Source organism: Choloepus didactylus, chromosome X, assembly GCF_015220235.1.
Source record: "Choloepus didactylus isolate mChoDid1 chromosome X, mChoDid1.pri, whole genome shotgun sequence".
Classification (NCBI taxonomy): domain Eukaryota; kingdom Metazoa; phylum Chordata; class Mammalia; order Pilosa; family Megalonychidae; genus Choloepus; species Choloepus didactylus.
Genome location: NC_051334.1, coordinates 41,399,909 through 41,412,746, shown reverse-complemented (window position 1 = coordinate 41,412,746; position 12,838 = coordinate 41,399,909). Strand labels below are relative to the sequence as shown.

General features: G+C 42.4%; 1 protein-coding gene across 6 annotated transcripts in view; it reads left to right on the top strand.

Moving 5' to 3' along the window:
- Positions 1-7,162, top strand: part of CASK (calcium/calmodulin dependent serine protein kinase) — a 524,745-nt gene extending 517,583 nt beyond the window's left edge. For 3 of the 6 annotated variants that reach the window (XM_037820735.1, XM_037820733.1, XM_037820731.1), the window contains one exon: positions 1,975-7,162. In XM_037820735.1, coding sequence (XP_037676663.1) covers positions 1,975-2,151 — 177 coding nt within the window. In that variant the 3' untranslated portion in view covers positions 2,152-7,162. The remainder of the gene's footprint in view (positions 1-1,974) is intronic. The other 3 variants (XM_037820738.1, XM_037820734.1, XM_037820732.1) reach the window with 1 other exon arrangement.
- Positions 7,163-12,838: the final 5,676 nt, after the last annotated feature.

The following is a 12,838-nucleotide window of genomic DNA, read 5'->3' as shown; positions in this document are numbered from 1 at the left end:
AATGGGGTTTTTGTAAAGCCACAGTGAAAATACTATGCTTTTTAAGTGCAAGCAGAATGTTTGTCAGTGTGACCTTAGAAGGGGATTATTAACTGAGATCTTATCTACATTCTAGTAGTTAACACCTAACATTCAAAGCATGCCTCTTCCTGCTTCAAAATTCCTGTAGAAGATAACGAAACAGGTAGAAGGTTTCTCCTTTGAGAGTGTCCTGATTAGAAAGATTGAGTTCTAGACTGCTCCGGAGTCTGTCCATCTACATGGCAGTGGTATAATAGGATCAGCCAAGTCTCATACGGTTGATTATTTCACTTCTGATCCCCTTTCCAGAGAGCTGCACCACGGAGCCTTGGTTTCGCTGGGGCATTACACCAGGCTGATTAGAAAAGGTCTCTTACAAATAACACATGAAACTCTGAAAAGTATAGGGAGCCAGTGCTGGGTGCTCCTAAGTCCCTGAAAGCACTGCCTCTTGGTTTTTCTGGAGCTCTGTCCCTGTCACCCTGGGCCCCTACTTCCTACTAGGATTGCTCTGTTTCTTGATTATAGATTTAATAGTCATACAGTCCTGTGATGACCAGTATCAGTAAGCCAAGTACTTGTTCTTTCAACATTTATGAAGCACTTACTCTGTACTGGGCACTGTGCCAGGTGCTGGGGCACAGTGATGACAAGTTTATACTCTAGTCAGGGAGAGATACTAATCAAATAAACAGGTCAAGAGGTATTTAATTGTATTGATACATGTATTTAAGACTCAACCCAATAACTCACTTACATAGTGTTTGGGGGTTGGCAGATTAATTTGACTCACAAAGGTCCCTGGTTTCAAATCCGAACTTGTCTGTTGGGAGTTCAGCATAGCAAAATTTGAACCACAAAGGTGCAGAGGCATACTTTCTGGTAACCCCTAAGAGATCCCTATCTTGAAAGAACTGCCATCCTGAGGCTAAAGTTGTACTCATGTGATGAACTCAGAAACCCAAGTTTTCCTTCCTACTGTTGGCTCACGCCTGGTGAGAGTTCTCAAAATCTGTAGAAAGCTATAGGAATTTAGGAAAAGTCCTTTACTGCAGCAAACCTCCCTGAAGTTTAGTAGCTACTTCTTCAGAGTTTTTTCATAAGAGGCATGAGTACCTATGAACAGTGACATTTGTGTGGCCATTTGCCAGTGCAGACCAATCTGGGGGGAATTCACCAGACACCAGTTGCTGTGTTGTGTTTGAGAAGTGGCCTTATTCCATCCTTTTTTTGTAACATCCAAAAAGCTTTTGCCTCTGGCATCCACTGCTATTGAAGGCCATTATATATAATTGAATTCCTGGGACACATTGAGCCTTTCAATAGAAAAAAAAGAGAGAAAAAACAACTTAATTTGTTGTCCAAAGGCAGGGGCATACTGTGCCAGGGCACCTGGGCTCTGGAGCCTGGCTCAAGTGAGGGTAAAGTACCAAGGAAAGGGGAATGGAAGCACCGTGACCCTACCAATGAAAGCTACCGCCAAAGCCAGGTGCCTGAGATGAAGTCAGACTAGGTCATGGATCTTCCTGTGGGCCTGGGTTAGAGGACTGAGGAAAGAACAGCTTGGGCTACGGTAGCCACTGGTAACCCACCCATGGCCCCACCCCAGCTGGTTCTGGAACAGACCCACAGCCAGGCCTGGGTGTGGAGGCTGTGTCTGCTGAAGAGTGCTTTCTCTGGTTTGTCGTGGAGCCCCTCATTGCATGTTGAGCGGTCTCGGTTGCAAGCAGTAGCTCTGCAAAACCTGCCACCACAGGCAACATTGTCTCCTCCGTCAGGAAGCAGGCTTGGCCTCGTGCCCAGATGTGGCACATCAGGGTTCGGCTTGGACTGTTTCTGACACTGGGACAAACAGAAATGCGAAAAGAGAAAGAATCCTGCTGACTTTGTCTTTTCTGTTTGCTTCTCCCTTCTCCCATGCCCACCCTCTCCCTCCATCCCATCACCATGTAGGATGAATCTCTTCAGCGTCTCCAGAAGGAGTCTGATATCTTACAGAGAACATATGCACACTACTTTGATCTCACAATTATCAACAATGAAATTGATGAGACAATTAGACACCTGGAGGAAGCCATTGAGTTCGTGTGCACAGCCCCACAGTGGGTCCCGGTCTCCTGGGTCTATTAGGCCTCTCCCCAGATAGCTGATGCCTCACTGGGAACCACCTCATACATGGAAAAGCCTCTTTGTTATTGGCCTTGTGTCAGCAGGTCGTGGTCCCTAGAGACTACCTAGTTGTAGTGTGACCTACATTTATAATTATTGTCATGTCCGAATAGATAGGAGGAGAAAAAAAAAATTACACACTAATTTAAAGAGACAGTATCTTTTTTAATCAGTTCTCCTAAACTTTAATAAAATGTATCTTTAAATGTATGTATTATTCAATCCTTTGGAATGTTATATTTTTGGAAATCATAGCTTTTTATTTCCAAGGCCCCTAAAAACTGCACAAAATAGATGCTGCTTTCTATAATCTATTTTAATAATAATAAAAAATGATTCTGTTACCTTGACTGGGGGTGGAGCACTACATTCTTTTTAGAGTCTGATTTTATGGATTGGAATATCTTTCTTTCCTTTATTTATTTGAGATAATTAGTCTAGTGATTACAAAACAGTCATAAATTTTTAAAGGCCTTTTTTCTCTCTTTGGTTTTTTTAGAATAGTATTTTTTTTTAAAGTCATTTTATGTAACATCCAGATGATGTGATACTGTCTCTTTGAAGCACCCTGTAAACCTTTTAGAGATTTGAAGTTGGGTCTTGACTCTTAATGCATGTGGACAGTCGCGAGCGTTTATGCTGTCGGTGTGTCTGTGTTGGACAAAAAATCTGTAATCTACAGCAAAGTATATTCCGTTCACAGGGCACACCCAGGGGAATAAGAATAAAATGCTATTATGACTAAGTTGTAAACCTATGCACATCCCTTGCATTTCGGGCAACTTTATAAAAAAAAAAAGAAACTGATTTTTATTAATGATAATCATGTAGTGAAATGTGTTTGTAATTTTGTCTCAATTTAATTTGTTGTAAGGTGGGAGGGGGAATTGCTGGTTTCACCATTTCAGATCTGTGTTGTCTGAGAGTATTAATGTTTTACTTAAGTAAAGAAATGAGGATTTTTAATATGTATGTAATTGTTTTAAAGCACCCATTTTAAGAGAAAATACTGTGCAATGAAGAAACCAGTTTAGGCATTTGCTATAAACTGAATTATTCCAAAAGAATAATCTATAACAGCCCTGTAAATTCCTTTAAAATGATAACTAACAGGGCAGTTTGACCAATTTTTTTTTAAATATACTTCCTTTTATGTGTTCAATAATTAAATGCCTTTGGGTCCTTCATTTCATTATAGATTTGTTCAGTTTTCCAAGCCGATGATCTTTTAGATTTTATAGTTCATTAGACGCTCATTGAACCATCAGAAGTCCCAGGAGTGACATCAATTGGTAGGGCAACAAAATAATCTGCAAGAGATTATTCACTGACTCACAGAGAACGGTGTGCCCAAGAACCACGGCAGCCATCGATGGACAGGAGGCCATCTGTGGTTTCTACTTCCTCTTGCTATATCCCTTGGCACAGGAGACTAGTCTTTCCTTGTTGGTTTAGCGACATGAACCATCTCATCACCCTTCCATGAGATCACATTCTTCCAGTTCAGGAGATTAGGGCTTGGGGTTTTCGTACTCTTTGCCAGAGGTCGGTAGAATGTTTTTCAGTAGAAATTGAGGGTGTGACGTTGTTACAGTAACCTGTGATCCTTAAGAAAACATCATGTTTTCTTCTTGTAGATTAGATGGCCTCAGTCACTTTGTGCCTTGGCAGGATGTGCAGGGTGTGTTCTGAGCTAAACAGCTCCTCTTAAAGGACCAAACAGAGAAGGCATTTGTATACTTCTTTTACATTGTCCATCACCACCTACTGTTATTAAACAATGCTAATTTTTTTTCTGATGTCATCCTTTGTCCATAACAAGATGAGTCTGCTAACTTACTAACCAGGGATTGAGTGGACTTCTTCTCTTTGGGCCCCACAGAATGACCAAACAACCAAACCAGAGGCAAGTGCCACAGGAGTCAGACCCTGGATGGGGAGAGACATCCAAAGAGTTGCCCAGGGCTGTGCTGGGACTGATTTCCAGTCTAGTCAATGCCAAGGCAAGGCAGTCATTCCCGTAATGGCACTGACCACGATCCGGGCTCTTTCCAGTATGAAAATGCCCATTCTACCTCTTTTCCATTGAAGCACAAAGAAGAATACAACTCACGCATGGGAAACAGAAACTTCCCTCCCTCTGGTAGAAAACCCGCATCACTGCTTGCCCTCAGAGACCAACTCTCCAGAGATGGTGACCGTGCCTGGAAGGAAGCCTGTCTTAATCCATCCACCACGTTACTAAAGGCGGCTTAGGCAGAGGAGGAGAAGAGCCATGCCCCTTTAAATTTATGTGACCCCAGAATTCAGAAGCATTCCAGTGCTTGTCCTTGCATCTCGATTGCTTCACGCATCCTCTGAGAAGCACACAGACAGGCATTGTGCTCGCCCTCGCGCAGATGAAGAAATTCCTGCATCCAGGCTTCTAAAGAGGTCATCCGTTCCGTTCCACTAATACGTGTTTTTTCTAAAGCAGTGTCCTTATGACCTTGCAGAAAATACTTCAATTTCTGAATTCAGAGTGATTTTGGTGCATCGCAGCTGCTGCCACCTTACAATTGTCCACCAAGCAATCAGAGGAAGTTGCTAAGAGCTTCTTTACTGCTTCCATTCCATCAACAAAGCCTTTTTTTTTTCCTTTTAAAGACCAGCACAAATGATTAGATGATTAAATCTTAACAGTGGTCAGTTGAAGAGTTGGAGAGCCATATCCTGAGAGTTCCCTCCCCCACCCCAATCCCACACTCCCCACAACCAAAAAAGGGGAGTATTTTTCATACATTGCATTCTTTGTTCTTAAAAGCATGAACTGTCCTGATTTTCTAACCAGAAGGCAGTAATTACTCTGCACATGCAGCATTTCCCGATTTTAACCCTGAAAAGGAAAAGGTTGCCCAGTTTAATTCATCTGCAAGTCTCCCAGTGTCAAGATAACATTGTAGCTTCTTAAAATGCAATTAAATGTATCTCCTGTCAGGTGAGATGGTTTAAAATATTTGCTCACAGGAAAAGAAATGGGTGACCTACTTCTTGCTGTTTTGCATTCAATAGACATCATCCCAACCCACAGAATATCTAAAGATGCTGCAAATTTCCTCGCTGTGTGAAGGAATTGCAGAGTGTTCCTCTTTCCCCATTTCAATTCCATTTCACATCCCTGGAGCCTGTCAGTCAGGGCCAAGCCTTCCTCTGTGATTTGGGCAGGCCTAGACTTTACTATTATCTTTCTAAAGCCTTTGATCTCATCGCTGCAGAGGACTTTTGGTTGTTTTTTGTTTTTTTGTTTGTTTTTATTCATGCATAGACATCTGTTCATTAAGGCTTTGAGCTCATTCCTTGAAAAGGTTTCATCAATTGAGCAACCGTTCGGGAGAGGGGCCAGTGGAGAAGGCTGGAGTGGAAACAGACCCTGGAGAAAGTGCCCCTTGGGGACGAGGCAGCCAAAAGAAACCTCGTTTGTCTCCCACTTGACATGATGTCCTAGTTTTCATTTCAGGCCAATTTCTTAACTTGGGGCAAAGAGAGCATGCTGTTCAAGCTAGCAAGAAAATTGCTTGATTAATAAATTCTTCATAAAAATGCCTCCCCTCCCATCCCCTTGGGAAGAGTAGAAGGCAATTGCAATCAGCATTCCAAAGCAAGCCCCTCACAGGCCTCCTTCCTCCTCCTTTCCTTTCATCAAATCGGCTTTCTTCAAAACTGAGCATAGCCTCCTAATTCCATCCTCTTTTCAAGGGCTTAGCTACTGAGGCTGATTACGACATGTAATAGGTGAAAAGTCCCTGAGCACTTTTGTCTTGTTCTGCACCTCTAATTTATTCTTCTCTTAGATATGTTGCTTCACCCTGCAGCTTACAGAAGGGCTACAAGCTTTAATCCCAAATCATTTCCTTTTTGTCAGAGTTTTCTTTCTCTTACTCCTTTAAAAGTAAGGTTTTCCTCTCTATGTGGTATTTACTGTTACAAAAATATACTCATCAGGCTTAATGCTCGATTGCTTTTGCCCATACGCTCACATATCAGTTTGCCTTAAACGTGGAGGTATTAGGAATCTCAGCTTTTCCAGCTTGGTGAGTCAAGTTTAGATGGCTCATTCACCCAGGAAATGGCAAACAGAGAAAAGAAGAGTTTTGTTCACCAACGGTCAACATCCCTTTCCCCATCTGGTCTTTTCCTGGCCACTTTTCACTGCAGGAGTCGGGCAGACACAGCCCACAGAATTAAAAGTAGGAAGAGGGCAGCGCCATCTCTAGGGCGGGCAATACCAAGTCATAGCTCTTTGGAGGAGGGGGACAGGAAATCCTGAGCTCCTACCACCTCTCACCTGACACTCCATCCACTCTTTTGAACCTGTGCAAATGGACCGAGCAAAAGAAAATGGAAAGATGTTTGTCACCACACAGGAGGCCTCATTTCTGGCCCCAAGCACAACTCTGTACCTATATATGCTTGGAAGCTCGGGCCTTTGCTACCCCTTAGGTGTCAGCTCCATTCTCTCTTGTGTGCAACCGAAGCAGCATGCCAGTGTTTTCACTGAGTCAGGAAAGCATGGAGACCCAGAGCAACCATCTCTGGGCCCAGGGGAAGTACAACCTCCGTAGAAGGAGTTCTGCTTGGGAGTAGAAATAGGAATTCCTCCACAATGGGTGGCCCCACCTATTTTGTTTTTCTTCTTTTTTTAAAGAGACAAAGAATTGGGGGAATTGGTTTACAGTCTTAGCTGTCTCCCAAAATGTCATCTGTGCAGGTGGGTGGGAGGCCGCTGCAAAGGCTGCCCAGTCCTCACATGCGGAGACCAGAGCATCGTGGTTTAACTGCAATGTAGACGCGTCGCCATCCAAACTCAGTTCCGGAGTTGTTTTTCATCAAGTTTTGCCACCGTGTTCTTTTTTCTGTATGTATTATTGCCTTTTTATAAAAGGTTTTGAAGTATTGTCTCAGTGATAAAAAAAAAAAAAGAGAGAAAGAGAGATGTTCATGGTTATTGTATATTTCACCGTATCCAATTGTAAGTATTTGCAGGGTACAGCAAAGCCTTAGAGTGCAATAGCATTTGTGCAGGAGATGTCCTTCAACACCCCGAGATGAAGGAATTTGAGAGGTTCGGATTCTTTGTAAATGTCCTGCTTTTCTTTCTCTCTGTGTGTATCTATTTACATGCCTTAGCACACGACCCTCCCTCCCCATCCCTTTACCCTGTCGCCAGAATACCCAGAATGCTGGTGCACTGCCAGTCCGGTACAAGTCGATGAAACCCTAATCAGTTCTCTCTTGTGTGACAGGGGAAGAAGAGAAACTCCATAGTATTCTTTGTAGAATATACATACCTGTAGGATGCTGTGTAACGGGAAACCATAGAATTGGGCTTTTGTCATTTCAAAGTTGGAGAAATGTACAAATAAAATGTATAAAACACAAAAAGTCAGTTGTCTCCTCAGATTGCAGGCCAAACAGCTTGGGGACAAACCACACGAGGATCAGAGGAAGAGGTCTGAGCTGAGTTTTCAAGACCCCTCACAGTCTCCTTCTCACATAGGGTGGGGGGTGTGGGGGCAAAGGGAAAGCTCCTCTTCTCCCCCGGAGAAGCACATCCCAGGCTCCTGGTGGCCATTCTAGAAGCCTGTCTTCAGCCATGGCTGTTAACTGACGGCTTCCTGAAGGCAGTTAAAGCTCAGCTGCTTGCATTTTGATGCAGATTTAAAATAGTTCCAAGTTCAAAAAAAAGACAAAAAAAATTCAAGTTGTCACATCTCCTAGAAATAGAAGTCTAAATTGATGTGAGTGGTGTAGGTGCTGCAGCATGAAAAACATGCCCCTTATTTCATGTTTGTATAGAAAGCCTCAGGAGGAAGTCTGCTCTGGGATTGGTGCCACTGGTATTTTGTGGTTTGATTTAGTCTCTGGCTGGAGTCTGGGATGTGGCTCCTCGTGTGCCTCAATGACCTACTTTACATGGTCTTCCTTCCCTGCCCTTGACCTCGATGTTACCCAAGCAGAGAACCACAGTGGCTTTAAGAGAACCACCCTTCCTGTCTAAACTTGCACACCCCCAGAAGTAGACCAAGCCCAAATTTGCTTACATGACCCACTTTAAGAAGGCCCATATTAAGGAAACATGAATTAGGAGTGATTGTTTTACTTCAGTAAACTTCACCCAAAACAAAAAACAAACAAACAAACAAAAAACCATAAAGGAGGAATTAATACCAGAAAGAAGCCTGGACCACATTCAGACACAAGAAATTGAGCTCCTGGCTCTTTGAGGGAATCTCAAATCATCTTTCTGTAGACTTCTTACCATAGGTGCCCAGAGGACCCAAAGTAGAATGCTCCCATTGAGTCTATTTTCTGGACTTAATCGCATTTATAACACTTCCAACATGTCAATATCAAGTTGGTAGAAATGAATAGAAACATGTATTTCTGCATTTTCCCCAGTTTACTGTGATAAGATAAACTGAATAACCAACACCAGTTATTGTTCCATGAACTTCAGCAAATGGACGGCAATGAGATTGGTGCCAGGTAGTCGACAGAGCCCTTGAGCCCAAGGCCATATTCCAGAAGGTAGCAAGCCCACTTAAGGGACAAGGCAGTAATGCAGGCTAACCACCCAGCAGAGGGAAGGGGTGCTCCAAGAGAGAATGTTCCAGAAAGTGGCATCTTACTTTATTAAGGAATGAGCATAAGATGTGGGTCCTGCAGAAGAAAAGCCCATGATTGTGGCTGTATTGGGGGTCCTACTCCCACCACACCTACTCTCCTCTCCCATCTTAACCTTTCAGACAGTAGTACCCAGAAGCCTTTATGCCACAGACCCATTCTTAGGCTACATCACTCAAAGTTGATTGCGGGTGGAAGGACAAGCTATTGCTGTTGCCCTCTTCACATCTCAGAAGGCAGCTTTGTCTCTCCCTCCCGACAGCCACTGCCACTTGCCCTGCTCTAGCTCCCTTCTGCCACCAGAGTGATCTGATTAACTCCTGGAGGGGTGGGGGGCAGATGGGACAGGGGCCTTACATGTGGTTCCAGGCCCAGGAGATGTTAAACTGAGGCCGGTGATGGGGAAATCAGGGCTTTGCATTAAGGCAGGTGAGGCTCAGTCATACAGATAACAGCTTACCATGGAATTTCCCCTAAAACTTTCCATGGTGGTGGAAATGTGCTATTTCTTGATTTGGGCAGTGGTTACATGGGTGTACACAATTGTCAAAACTCATCGGATTGAACACCTAAGAGCAGTACATTTTATTTTATGTAAAATACACCTCAATTACAAGAAAAAGAAGAAGAAAAACCATATGATCACCTTCACAGCTGCCAAAAAATCATTTGACAAAATTCAATACCCAGTTCTAATTTAAGTAGAAACAAAAGCAAAACCAAAAACAAACAAAAATTCTTAAAAAGGAAATAGTCAATAACGAATAATTGTTTCAATCCACAGGCAACATAATCTACCTAAAAATGACACAATGGCATTAAAATTGCCATTATTTTTTAATTCCCTAAATCATACACGATCTTGATAGAAAAGAAAAAGTAGACTCAAGTAAATCCTGCCACTATAAACACTTTTGTATGTCTCTGTCAGGCTAGTGTTTTTCCCATGCAAATTTATTTATTTCCCATGCAAATATATATAAATGCAATCCAGGGATTATACTAAACACATGGCTCTATGAATTACTTAACATATCCTACCCCCATGATTATATTGCTTTTACAACACTGCCCAGAAACAGAATAAAGAAGTATAAGCATTGGAAAAGATGTGGCAAAATTATCCATATTTGCTAATATCATGGTATACCTTAAAACGCCAATGGAGACAACTGGACATTTACTCAAGTTAATAAAGAGCAGCTACAAAAACACACAGGTATCTGTTGTAGTCTATATTCGCAAAAAGTTAGAAAATTTAATGGCAAAATGATGCCATTCTTAATTGCAACAAATTTTTTTAAAACTAACAAAACCCATGAGAGAGGCGGGGCAAGATGGCAGACTGGTGAGCTGTATGTTTTAGTTACTCCTCCAGGAAAGTAGGTAAAAAGCCAGGAACTGCGTGGACTGGACACCACAGAGCAATCTGTCTTTGGGCATACTTCATACAACACTCATGAAAACGTGGAACTGCTGAGATCAGCGAAATCTGTAAGTTTTTGCGGCCAGGGGACCCGCGCCCCTCCCTGCCAGGCTCAGTCCCGGGGGAGGAGGGGCTGTCAGCTCCAGGAAGGAGAAGGGAGAATTGCAGTGGCTGCTCTCATCGGAAACTCATTCTACTGATTCAAACTCCAACCATAGATAGACTGAGGCCAGACACCAGAGACTCTGAGAGCAGCCAGCCCAGCAGAGAGGAGACGGGCATAGAAGGAAAACAACACGAGAAGCTCCAAAGTAAAAGCAGAGGATTTTTGGAGTTCTGGTGAACACAGAAAGGGGAAGGGCGGAGATCAGGCCTTGAGGCGCATATGCAAATCCCGAAGCAAGGCTGATCTCTCTGCCCAGGGCACCTTTCCTTAATGGCCCTGGTTGCTTTGTCTATTAGCATTTCAATAACCCATTAGATCTCTGAGGAGGGCCGTTTTTTTTTTTTTTTTTTTTTTTTTTTTTTTTTTTTAAATCCTTTTTGCTTTTTCTAAAACAATTACTCTAAGAAGCTCAATACAGAAAGCTTCAAAGAATTGAAATTTGGGCACGTCAAGTCAAGAGCAGAACTAAGAGAGCTCTGAGACAAAAGGCAATAATCCAGTGGCTGAGAAAATTCACTAAACAACACAACTTCCCAAGAAAAGGGGGGTGTCCGCTCACAGCCACCATCCTGGTGGACAGGAAACACTCCTGCCCATCGCCAGCCCCATAGCCCAGAGCTGCCCCAGACAACCCAGTGTGATGGAAGTGCTTCAAATAACAGGCACACACCACAAAACTGGGCGTGGACATTAGCCTTCCCTGCAACCTCAGCTGAATGTCCCAGAGCTGGGAAGGGGGAGCAGTGTGAATTAACAGAGCCCCATTCAGCCATCATTTGAGCAGACTGGGAGCCTCCCAACACAGCCCAGCAGCCCAGAACTGCCCTGGGGGGACGGCACTCACCTGTGACATAGCACAGTCATCCCTCAACAGAGGACCCGGGGTGCACAGCCTGGAAGAGGGGCCCACTTGCAAGTCTCAGGAGCCATACGCCAATACCAAAGACTTGTGGGTCAGTGGCAGAGACAAACTGTGGCAGGACTGAACTGAAGGATTAGACTATTGCAGTAGCTTTAAAACTCTAGGATCATCAGGGAGATTTGATTGTTAGGGCCACCCCCCCTCCCCGACTGCCCAGAAACACGCCCCACATACAGGGCAGGCAACACCAACTACACACGCAAGCTTGGGACACCAATTGGGCCCCACAAGACTCACTCCCCCACTCACCAAAAAGGCTAAGCAGGGGAGATCTGGCTTGTGGAGAACAGGTGGCTCGTGGACGCCACCTGCTGGTTAGTTAGAGAAAGTGTACTCCACGAAGCTGTAGATCTGATAAATTAGAGATAAGGACTTCAACTGGTCTACAAACCCTAAAAGACCCCTATCAAGGACAGCAAATGCCACGAGGCCAAAAACAAAACCCATGAGATTTATATACCAAAAAGAAACAAAATTACATTGAGTATATGAAAGACTCGAATAAACATAGACAGGGATGTTCCTGGATGAAAGAACTAAATATTTTAATGACCCCATTTCTTTCCAAATTAATGTGTAGGTTTAATACAATACCAAATCACAATCCCAATAATTTTTGGACCTTTACAAAATAACCATTCACCTAGAAGAAATAACAGTGAGAAAGTTAAAGGAAATTCTAAAAAAGAGTAAATGACAAGGGTGTAGCCTTTACAGATGTTACAATCTATTTTAAAGCTAAAAAAAAATTAAGACATCATACACCAAGATTAGTTTCAGACAAATTAAATAGTTAAATATAAAAATTAAATGATAGAAAATGGAAAGAATATAAAATTAAATATTTAGTGAAACTCTGGAAGAGGATAGCTAGTTAAGTTTACACAGGAGAACGAAGTCACAAAGCAATGGAAAGATTTGATCCCATACACAAAAAATTGTAGACCACAATCTGGGAAAGCTGTTTTGCAGCAAATATGATACACAAAGAATTAAAATATGTATTTTATAATGAGCTTACACAAACTGATTTAAAATACCGTGAACAAAGAACATGAACTGTAGAGTTACTATTGATAAACAAATATTGAAAAATATCTCAATGATCAAGGAAATGCAAGGTAAAATTAAAAAAAAAAAACTGGAAGTGGATATTGACCTACTAACTAGCAGATTTTAAAAATATAATACCCAAAGCTAGTGTATGTGTGTTGATAAAAGTAGTATTTTCAAACACAGTGCTGAAAGTAACATGGTGACATCTACCAAGAACCATAAAAATAAAAGTTCATATTTTTAATGTAACATATTTCTCTGAGCCAATTTTAATAAAAGAATCTAAAAATAATAAAGGTGATAAGCAACATTTACTGAATAGTTACTACGATGTTCCAGGCACTAAGCTCACCTCTGTCCTCCTGTTGTCTGACTCAAGATCTCTTAACCATAAATAAATACCCCAAAATTCGAA